Below are 11,296 nucleotides of genomic sequence, written 5' to 3' on the forward strand. Positions count from 1 at the left end.
TCACCTGTCACCACCGCTCTTCTCCTGCCAGCTCCTTCCTACTCAGGGCCTCACGTGACCCCTGATCTAAGGCGTGCCCCTCAGGCCCCTTGCCACCCCGTCCTCTGTCAGACCATTGTGTCTTTTCCTTCTGTGGCATGTGATTCATGTGCACTACCTTGTCCATTGACTTGCTGACTTTGTTTTCTAGACTGTCCCTCCCAAGCATGACACGCTGGGTACCTTGCACACCTGGCACAGAGTAGGCATCAGGCACTGAGTCGAACGTGAGAAGACACAATGTGAGTGTCAGCTAGGGGTGGCAGGGCCAGGTCTGTGATTTAGGAAATCCTCTATAGTGGTAGGGAATGAGGGCTGAAGGCAGAGTGTAGAGGCTAAAATTGACATACAAAGTAGATCTTCCTCAAGATAGGGCTGGCTCCAGGGCTCAGGGCTCCAGGGGCGACAGCTCATAGGCTGGCAAGACGAGCAAGGCAGTCTCAGCAATGAGCAGGCAGCACATGCGGGTCCTAGTGTCCCCTGGGGTCATGACTCCTGGTGGAGGGAGCAGCCCCTCTGAGCATCTGTCTTTTCTTTTTTTTAAATATATTTTTATTGATTTTTTACAGAGATGAAGGGAGAGGGATAGAGAGCTAGAAACATCGATGAGAGAGAAACATCGACCAGCTGCCTCCTTCACACCCCGTACCGGGGATGTGCCCGCAACCAATGTACATGCCCCTGACCGGAATCGAACCTGGGACCCTTGAGTCCGCAGACCGATGCTCTATCCACTGAGCCAAACCGGTTTCGGCAGCATCTGTCTTCTTAACTCATTGGGGAAGTCTGGTGTCACCCCGCATTGCCGGGACACAGACCTCGTCACCCGCATTGCCGGGACACAGACCTTGTCACCATAGACCTGCGGCAGGACCTGTGTCTGGAACTGTAGTCAGTGTCATTCTGATACTCACATAGCAACTGGCTGAAATGGCCGTGAGGTCAGGGTCCTGCTGGAGCCATGACTGCCCCCACCACCCACTCCCCGTCAGTGAGCACTTCAGAGCTTCAGATCCAAAGCCAAGAGGAACCTACACAGAGCACCCCCTCCTCATGCGATCGTTGCTGTCACTGGACCTGGGCAGGAATGGACGTGGCCAGAGGCTCAGGGGCTCATGAATAGCTAAAACATGGAGAACATTCTTCAGAGTCTAAGCTTTAACGAATTAAAAAACAAAACAAAAATCTGCTCCTAGATTCAGCAAGAACCTGGAAGCTGCCTCTATTGAGGGTGACCAGTACCCAGCCAGCGAGGGGACATGGAGATACAGGGACTGAGCTCCCTGCCTGTGTCTTGGGGAATAAGATAGAGGGTCATGGAAGTGTATTCACTGTGCCCAGTCAGACTTGGCCTTCCGCCCTCCTGGAGGCCACCCAACGTGGGAGAGACGTACCCTGAGGAGGCCGAGACCCAGGCCGTGGCTCGCGGTGACTTTGGGCTGTCACTGCTCTTCTTCTCAGCTCTGTGTCTTTCCCTTCCCCAAGCCCCAAACCAAGGACTTGACTGGCTGGTAAAGAAAGGTGTGGGCCAGCCAGGTCCGCAAGCACAAGCCTAGGGTGCTGGTTCGTGCCTAAGGAAGAGAGGGCCCCTGGCTGTTGGGGGCAGTGGCCTGCTGTCCTGGCCTGTCCAGAGGAGAGGCGCACCCAGGGGTGCCCAGGGGTCTGTTGGGAGCCCAGGTGCTCCTGGACTTTACACCCATGACCAATGAGGCCCCTCCCTGCCTCCATCCATAGTTCATGCGTGAATTGTTTTAAATAAAACAGGATTCTCTCGGGGGCGTGAATGATTAATTACACAATTACTCTATTCTGTGCTATTAATCAAAGATTCATCAGGTCTTGCAGAAAATTCTAGGTTTCCCACTAGGCTGGGATTTTTTACAGCTACTTTGTATTTTGTTTTATACCTGTGCAGTGTCACCACTGCATGGAAATGTACACAGCTCTTAATATTAGCGACTTCGGCATTCATCTTGGGAAACCTCCTAGAACTCTATTAACGTTAAAATGAAATACTCTGCCAAGCATAGCCAGGACTGTGAAACTAAAGCCAGCCGGCTGTCTTTCTCCCACGTTTCTGAGTCCCTGAGGATGCATCACCTTTGCACTCATCCCATATCTGTGCAGGCTCCATCGCAGACTCGTGCCCACCTATGAGAGCGCATCCATCCGCCGCTTCCGGGAGGGACGGGTGGACAACATTCGATCGGCCACTCCAGAAGCACTGAGGTTCGTGAAAGCCGTCACAGACCACGAGGCTGCTGTGCCGGTAAGCCCCGCTCCGTCTGAGGGGTCTCAAGGGAGCCGCCCCTTCGGCCTGCTCCTCACTGAGCAGCTCTTAACACCCCACGTGCTTCATGTCTGGTCTGTTTGCAGGATTCGGAAAAGCTGCTGCTCCTGAAGAGTGCCATCCGCGCCCAGACGGAGTACACAGTCATGGTGAGTGCCCAGCGCACGGTCCCGGTGTGTGCCCGGGCTCTGCCGCGCCTGAGCACGTGACCGTGGGCTGTGCCAGGACAGGCCCACGGCACAGGCTGGGTGACAGCTGAGTCACCAACTGTCCAGCTACTTGGCAAGGCCACCTGGCTCTCAGAACCTCCTCCTCCGTATTTTTAGAGCCTCGGTAACACACCACTCCTGCTTTCTACAGGGATTTCATGAGGATACAAGGAATGGTCTATGAAACAAGAACAATAATAATAGCACCAAATATGAATAGCAATTTCCACTTTATACAAGAGAAGTCAAATGCCAGGGGATCGCACCTGGGCCTGGCCAGCTGGAGTGGCCTGTACACCATGCACCGTCACAGGCCAGGCAGCGTTAATCCCGCCCAGGGCTGATTTTGCCTTCGTATTCTCCATGCTTTTATTTATGCTGCCTGTAAATATGAAGTCAGTGAAAATTAATAGTGACATTAAAGTTGTAAGGGAAATGTTTCCCTAGTTTAGAGAAATGATTTATTTTCTAGCACTGCGAGCCAGCATACAAATAATAGAGAATAAGCTAGGGCTGGTGATCAATATATTAATTGCAAATCATTCTGATACAGCCTTTGAAAAGACGTTGACTAGATTTCACTCTATATAGTTGAAAGCAAGTACAATGCAAATCTGGGTTTTAGAACTAGCCAATGTAGACTCTTCTCCTTTTCAGTACGCGTATCCTCTAGTATAGGTCCCTAATTCCTCTGAAGAGTGAAGTGTTTGTTCTGTTTGGGGAAAAGCAAGCTCACTCTCATGTATCCAATAGGTATTTTTTGGTTTCTGCTTTATGCCAGATAAAGCGCTGGGTGTTAGGAAATAAAAAATGCAGTTCGTAAATCCTGTCATTAGGGAGTTTCCTGAAGACTTCCTGGAGGAGGTGGTGCTTCATATGAGACTTGAAAGATGAGGAGGTTCTTGTAACAGACATAGAACGGGAGGATGGCCCCAGAAGGGAGCAGCATGTGCAAAGATAAAGTCTTGAGGAAACAAGACACATTGGAGGAAAAGCAATGAGCTCAGTGTGTGCACACTGACAAGCATTCTCACTCTTCTACTCGTCTTTTCAGGGCTTTATTCTCAAATATAAACAGATAGCCATAAAACAGAACTAAGGAAGTCAATGCCAAGTGTTCTGAGTGGTTGCCTCTGTGGAGTGGGAAACAGTGCTGGCAAGGTGACATAAGCCTTTGGTTTATTTGGGTTGTTAAACTATATAAATGCATAACTTTGATAATAATTTCAACTTTTAGGAAAAAATTTAGAAAACTATCCTCCAAAGCATTGCCATAGGGTTACTTTGTGTGAACTATTTTAAGTTGACGGGGACAACTAACAAGAGAGATAGCGGGTGGGGAGAGGAGAGCTGTGAAGATGCTTTGTAGGTAACTCTGGTGCCTGGTTGGCCAAGCAGGGGAAGGGACAGGGGAAGGCACAAGGAACCCTCCAAATATCTGGCAAGTGTATTTGGCAGTGGCGGTGGGGAAAGGAAATCCCAGTGAAGGAGCAAATGTGGTCCAGACCCCCATCCCATATTTTCTTTTTCTTTCTTTTTTTTTAAAATATATTTTATTGATTTTTCACAGAGAGGAAGAGAGAGGGATAAAGAGTTAGAAACATCGATGATAGAGAAACATCGATCAGCTGCCTCTTGCACAACCCCTACTGGGGATGTGCCCGCAACCAAGGTACATGCCCTTGACCGGAATCGAACCTGGGACCTTTCAGTCCGCAGGCCGACGCTCTATCCACTGAGCCAAACCGGTTTCGGCTCCATCCCATATTTTCACAGCACCTGTGGTTTCCTTCATAGCACTGACCTCCATTGTTAATACAGTTTATTTGAATGATTGGTTAATATCTGCCTCCTATTACACATAAGGCTCCATGAAGGCTGAGTCTAGGACTGCTTTGTTCTCTTTTGTCACTCCAGTGCCCAGACACATCAGGCACATAGTAGGCACTCAATTAAGTTTCTCTGAATGAATGAAAGACTGAATGGTGAGTCATTGTGCTCCTTACCGCTCATGGCTCTAATCCAAATAATCTGTTAAATCAGCCCCAGTTGCTAAGTTCAGAGATGGTGAAAACAGGGGTGGGCTGGCTGTTGCACAGAGCAGGTGCTTCTATCAACCCACAGAAGTCAGCGATTACACAGAGGTAGCCAGAGAAATCAGAAGTGCACTCTGCTTCATAGAGGGGCTCCGTTCTTCCCTGTCCTACTGGGGCACGTCTAACGTGAGCTGCGGTTGCATAACATGTCTTTTCAGCCTATAATTAGGTGTGTTTGGAGACTGGGGCCTCTGAGTCATCTTTATGCATTCATTCCCAACTGAAAGAGAATAGCTGTCAAATCCCAAACGTGCCTTGTAAACCTGAACAAAGTTCACTGTGATGGGAGGTTTCCTCTTATGTGGGGCTTAACAGCTAAGTGACCAACTTACATAACTGTGACCGTGCTCCCATCCCCCCCCCTCAGCCCCCCGTCCCAAGAGTTATTCACAATTGCCTTGATGTTGACCCAGGAGTTATCACTGTAGGTCAGAGGTGGCTCCCACCAAATTGTCCCAAACGGACATGTAATTCAGGCAAAACCAGTGTGTGTGCTACACACGCAGCCTCAAGTGGGAAAGCTGTAGAATGAGTGCCCCGGCCCACGGCCCACTCCGAGCCACACCACCATCCTGAGCACCTCCGACAGAGAGATTCTGGAGCATCTTATCCTTTGATAAGAACTCAAATACCTTGTGATGATAAAAAGAAAAAAAAACTTTCTTCATTCAACAAACTTTCCCCTTGAAAATGTCAGCTGAGCCTCTGCTAAGATGTCTGCTTTCTGTCTCAAAATGACTTCTTGGATTTTGAATCATGGAGTTGAATTGGTTCTGGGCCCATGAAATAGCAGCCAAGATTCAGGAACAGATCTTAACACCCTCTGTCCTCGTTCCTCGGGCTCCCACTGGAGGCTAAAGTGTTGGTTGTGGTGAGAGTCTGCACAGTGCCAGCCTGGGCATCCCTCGCCAGGTTTGCATGGACCTGGGCAGTCCCTGGGCCCTGCAGTCGGCCTTCTGCCCAGACTCCTTCCCTACCCGAGGAGTAGGATGGCCAGGCCAGCCTGCTCCTTTCACTTAGAGCCCCAAGTGGCTGTAATGGTACATGTCAGCAGGACCCCGGGAGCGGACTCATCCTGGGGACATAAAAGTGCACAAGGGCTCAAGGAGCAGAGGCCACCCGGGGCTGCCGCCCACACACATGTCCGCAGCAGGCACTGCGTAACCGTGGCCATTGGAGTCCCGCTTCGCACTGTGGACTAGAGAGCAGGGGAGAAGGCACGTGGGAGCCCACGTCTCATTTCCTGTTCTTTGTTCCCTGCTGCCCAGGCCATAACAGGGATGGCCATCGACAACCACCTGCTGGGGCTGCGGGAGCTGGCCCGGGACGTGTGCAAGGAGCTGCCGGAGATGTTCACGGATGAAACATACTTGATGAGCAATCGATTCATCCTCTCCACCAGCCAGGTACAGCCCTATGGTGCCCGTCGCCCAAGAAGCCGCTTGGTGTCACGAGTGTGCTTTCTAAAGAGCTTAGGGCCCTGGTTGAAGTCAGGCAAGTCCCATATCTGAATCTCACGAGCTTTGTGACTTTCTGCAAAATGACCTAAATGATCAGAGCGCTGGGTGTCATCTTCTAAATGGGGGTAATGACAGACGCCCCCTTAGCAGAGGTGGACAGGACAGGAAGCACCGATTCTGGTGCCCTAACCATTACACTACTGCCTGTCAGTCTGTTACCTCCCAAGCCCGACAGGCCTAGAGTGAAGCTCTGGCCCAGCCAGGTGCGATGATGGAGGTGGAAAGCCAGCCCAGTGCCTGGCCGACAGGGCCCTCCAAGCAGGACACAGCTATTGTTATAAAGGCCGTGCAACCCGCAGCAGGCGTGAGCTGCCAGCCCGGCGGCTCCTAACAGCACCGCAGGCTTGTCCTGTGGAGGATCACTGTCAAAAGACAGGATGAAATCATTCGAGAAAGGCAGTCGTTTAGGAGAGAAAGTACCCCCCCCCCCCATACGTCAATTCACTAAAAGTCACCTCATCTGTGAAAGGCTGGGCGTGGGCAATAAAGGCGCGCACGGGATGTGTCTGAGGATAAAAGCCCAGGCAGTGATTTGATTTCCTCATTACTGCAGTGAGCTCACTGACGTGGCTAAACGAGGGCAGAAACAACATAAATTCTTCAGGAAGCCAGCGTGGGCAACAAGTGCTTTGGCATGGCTTTCTGGCCTGCGGCTGACGCATGGCAAATTTATCTGACAAGGAGGGGACTCTATTAGCAAGACTAATGGTTTGTTCTGTCCGTTAAAAACAAAACAAAACAAAAGAACAGTGTCATTTCTGAAGGCCCGAGTACACAGTGCCCAGACCTGTGGACTTAAAGCAGACCGCCCTGCACCTGCCCCCGAATGTGGTCCTTTTCCCCCCAAGACACGCTAATAAAGTCAAGGGGGTGTGGTGGTTTTTTCCATTGGAAATGAGCATTTATGACTTGAATGCCTTCAGAAACACATTTTCTGGGTTTGTGATCCGGATTACAAAATCTCGACGCTCTGAATTAAAAACATATTAGGTGCATAACTAAGTCTCCAATTGATGGCAAACTTTGAAACACCAGTGCTGGGTAACTGTGCGTGGCCAGGCCATGGGGAGAAAAATCAGACCAGCCACACACTGCTGACAGTAATTAAGGATGTGGGGGATCGACAGAGGCGACAGGCCAGGTTTCCTCCAGTTCATCAATTACCCCCTCTGGGAAGCCACTGAGCCGGTGGGTGTCACCAGGGTGCCATTTAGTAAATTACCCTGATTGCCTCGGTGCCTCCAACGGCCCCCAGGTGAGAGAGAGACTCAGCCGAGACCCAGCGGCAGGTGCGTCTAGTAGCTCCTGACTCCGCACGCAGAGCAGATTTCACACCAGGGAGTGGCTGATGGCCCCGCTTCTCCTGACGTCGTGCGGTGAGATGGGTTTGTTGTTATGACTCTGGCCGTGGCCATCACGCTGACGCAGTCGGTTGGTTTGGTTAATTCAGTCAAACGCCCGGGTGGAAAAGAGTCAGAGAAGCAAAGAGTCCATGGAGGCCCCGGGGCCAGACGCCCTTCCCTCCAGCAGGCTGCGTGGCATTTCGGAGCCAGCGCTGCTGACCTGTCCTCTCCCCAGGTGCCCACCACCATGGAGATGTTTTGCTGCTATGGGCCTGTGGTGCCCGACGGGTATGGCGCCTGCTACAACCCCCAGCCCGAGAGCATCCTTTTCTGCGTCTCCAGCTTCCACAGCTGCCGGGAGACCTCTTCCACCAAGTTCGCCAAGGCCGTGGAGGAAAGCCTCGCGGAGATGGGTGGCCTCTGCAGCCCGCCACGGTCCGCTGCCGGCAAGCCGCTGGCGCCAAAGGAAAAGTGACTCCCGCCACCACGCCACCTCTCCCAGCCTAGCATTCTGCAGCTGCCAGACCCTGCTGAACCCCTGCTCCCAACCCTCACCCCAGCTTTCTGCAGCTCCCCTGTCCTCAGGGCCCAACGCAGCACAGTGAGATGCCCCAGAGCCGAGTGTGTGCAGGAGAGTGTCCCTGTGGATAGGAGTGTCCTTAGCTACAGACTGCGGCTGGCCGAGCACTGATAACATCGCACAGGAGAGAGAGCAGCCTGGCTCAGGAGGGGCGGGCGAGGTGGGACGCGCACACTGACTTCCCTCCTCTTGCTGCCAGCAGGACCTAGCACGGCTGGGTCATGTTTTTGCCCAACGGAAGGCACAATGAGTCGCCTTATTAAGTGCAATGTACCTAGTGAATCATGAGGGAAGAGGCTAATCCAGGTCACTGCCTCTTTGCGGGAGCAGTAGGGGCTTTGTTTTCAGATTCAAAGCAGTCTAATCATTCACAGGGGCCTGGCTGAGCTTACATTTAGCTGGGTAAGCACTCCCTCCCCACGCACAGCCCACGTTAATTTAAAATAGCGACCTGGGCCCACGAAGACATTGCCTCTTTGCCCCCGGGGGCAGCCTGCCCTGGAGCTCAGCTTCTGATCTGGCTACTCTGGAGGGAAAACTCCCTGCCACCCAGGGCCTCGGGCGGTCCCGGTGAGGAAACACTCAGGCCGGGGCAAGCCGGAGGGAGGGAGGGAGGGCCAGTCCGCTGCCCACGGACCCTGCGCTCGCGTTTCCTCTGTTGCTTTCTCACTCCCCTTCGTTCAGAACATGCCCCGCTGTGGGATCTGCCTTTTAGAGGAGATGAGAGACGGTTGCGCCGGGAGTTATCTGTTGTTTATTCGTTTGCTTTATTCATCCTTAGAGAGGCTTTTAAGAGCACTGCTGTGACATCATTTCAAGAAATGATCTTGGTGGCCCAAGCAGGACATCCGTGGAGGATGCTGTCCGGGATTCTGGCTAAACCCATGTGGAGGGCCCAGGCAGGGCTCTCCGTGGTCTCAGGACTGAGGGGCCGCTGGTGGAGAGCGGGCCAGGAGGGGGGCCCACCCCGTCCAGAGCCAGCCCTGATGGAGGGGCCGACAGGCCACAGAACCAGAGTAGAGACTGTCCCGGAGGCTGTGACCAGCGAGGCGGTCTCCCTTCGGGGCACGTTTTTATGGGAAATCTAAAAGAACACGGAGCAGGGGGGGGGAAATCAAACTGCACATCGCTGAGGCAGCTGCCTCTGTCCCGCTCTCACCACCGCGGGTTCCTGGGTGGGCGGGGTCCTGAAAAGTCACCCCCAGACCTCCCCCCCCCCCATCCTGCTGAGCTCTGTGGCATTCTGAGCACCCACTCTGGCCCCTATTGGGGCCGCTGTGCGTGCTGTCTACACGTGGGCCGTGCTGAAGCGGGCGGGGCAGAGAGGGGCAGGCATTTTGACCTTTGTCACCTCCTTGGACATACAAGCAGCCTCAGGCAGGCAGGTCCTTGAGGCCCGGGTTTGGGATTGAGGACTTGGGTGGGAGATTCCGGCACTGCCCACCGAAGTCATTGGTCTGCAGGTTCCTGCTCCTGCCCTCAGACATCACCTGCCTGCTCCCCTGGGGAGTGGCAGCCGAGTCTAGGGAACCCCGGGAGCTGCTGCCCCTCTCCCGCCCCCTGTAAGCGGCCCCAGAGCCACTGCGCCGTTCTCACCCCAGGGCCACCGTGCAGACTGCGCTCTCTTCTGTTTCCCTCCAAGGATTCTGGGCAGACAGAGGTCCTGGCCGGGGCTCAGGGAGCCTCCCCACAGGGGAACGAGGATGCCCCAACCCTGTGAGGCTGAGAGGATGGCAGATCATGTGTGTGAAGCAATTGCACAAGCCGGTGGGCGCTGGTGCCCACTGTCAGGGTGAGGTGTCCCCAGGGGGCACTGTTCGAGGGATCTTTATTTCAAACTCTTTACACTGATTTGACAGAAGCAGACTCACACTTGCCATTCTTTGAGCTGAGGAAGGAAACCGACTCTGCGTATTCAGGTGTCAGCCATGTGTGGCCGGGGATCCCTCCGCCGGGGCGGGGCTGGGAGCTGGTCTTCCGCCTCCAGGCACAGGCGGGTGCACAGAGTCTTGATGCAAAGGCCACAGTGGGCCACGGTCATGGGCATCTCTGTGGGGACCCCGGAAAAGGAGACTTCCCCAGAGAGATGGCAAAGGAAACCTAGCGACCGTCATTTGGGGGGCAGTGCTGCATCATAAAAGTGTATTTGGCCACCTTACAATACTGCTATGTTGCCAAAATATGTCGTTATTTGAGTTCTATTTTTATAAGATAGTTTTAGATTTATGGCAATAATCACATGTGCATTTATAGCCTTTCCATTCTAAGTTATAGTTTTGTGCTTTAAATAAATATATATATATATGACTAAAGAACTGTATATTTAAAACACTATATTCAAATTAGTTAAAGACTGTAAGTCTGTATTCAATAAAAAGTAATGCCAAGAAAGATGGTGTTGGCCCTTGTTTCTTCCCAGAAATGCTATTAAAATTTTGGCATAAATCCTGTGCGCTGGGTCAGCAATTCATTTGCCTTTGTCTGAGGTCTGTCCGCAGCAGTGGTGGGTGTCCCAGGTACGGGGACTGAGAGAGAGGGGAGGAAGGAGCTTTGTCTTCCCTGGTGTGGGGGTGTGGCACACCACCCTGGGGGCTGCTGCGGGGCAGGGAAGCTTCATGGGTGTTTGTGACAAGGCTGGCAGCAAGCTGGTGTAGAGCTGGGTGCCTCCATTTAGGCTCGCACAACGTGCAGAGGTACAATGGAGTGGAGGGAAGGCACCAGGCACAGAGGTGGGATGCCTGAAATAGGAACCCAGCTCTGTCTCTAACTTACCATGGGCTTTGGGGATATCATTTCACCTATCTTACCCTCAGTTTCCTCATCTGTAAAATGGGGATGTTGAGATCAGCACTACCCACTTTGAGGGTTGTGATGAGAAGACATAAGATGGTCATTGTATGAAAACTTAGGAAGTGAAATAAAAAACCAGCATTCTTATTGCAGGCTCACAGGAACCTGTGCACACAGGTGCCCTAGGCCTGCAAAACCCTGATACATTCCGAGCTGCAAGACCTCTGTAATCCTCAAGACCAGAACTGGAATTCCTCCAAACAGAAGCCCAGCGCTTCCCAATCAGAGCCTAAAAAGAACCTCAAAGTGTATGATTTATGTGATTGGGATGCAGAAAAGGCATTATCCAAAAAGATACAGGCTAAGGATGTTCCACGGCGAATGGAAGGTAGGAAGGTCCAGGATCTAAGTAACCTGGGTTTGCTCTTA

At 52.6% G+C, this 11,296-nt stretch overlaps 1 protein-coding gene across 3 annotated transcripts in view; it reads left to right on the forward strand.

Annotated features, from left to right (window-relative positions):
• CHAT (choline O-acetyltransferase) overlaps positions 1-8,627 on the forward strand; it is an 84,143-nt gene extending 75,516 nt beyond the window's left edge. For all 3 annotated transcript variants that reach the window (XM_079793967.1, XM_079793965.1, XM_079793966.1), the window contains 4 exons: positions 2,167-2,308; positions 2,416-2,478; positions 5,903-6,040; positions 7,733-8,627. In XM_079793967.1, coding sequence (XP_079650093.1) covers positions 2,167-2,308; positions 2,416-2,478; positions 5,903-6,040; positions 7,733-7,972 — 583 coding nt within the window. In that variant the 3' untranslated portion in view covers positions 7,973-8,627. The remainder of the gene's footprint in view (positions 1-2,166; positions 2,309-2,415; positions 2,479-5,902; positions 6,041-7,732) is intronic.
• Positions 8,628-11,296: the final 2,669 nt, after the last annotated feature.

This window comes from Cnephaeus nilssonii (assembly GCF_951640355.1).
Source record: "Cnephaeus nilssonii genome assembly, chromosome: 16".
NCBI lineage: Eukaryota > Metazoa > Chordata > Mammalia > Chiroptera > Vespertilionidae > Cnephaeus > Cnephaeus nilssonii.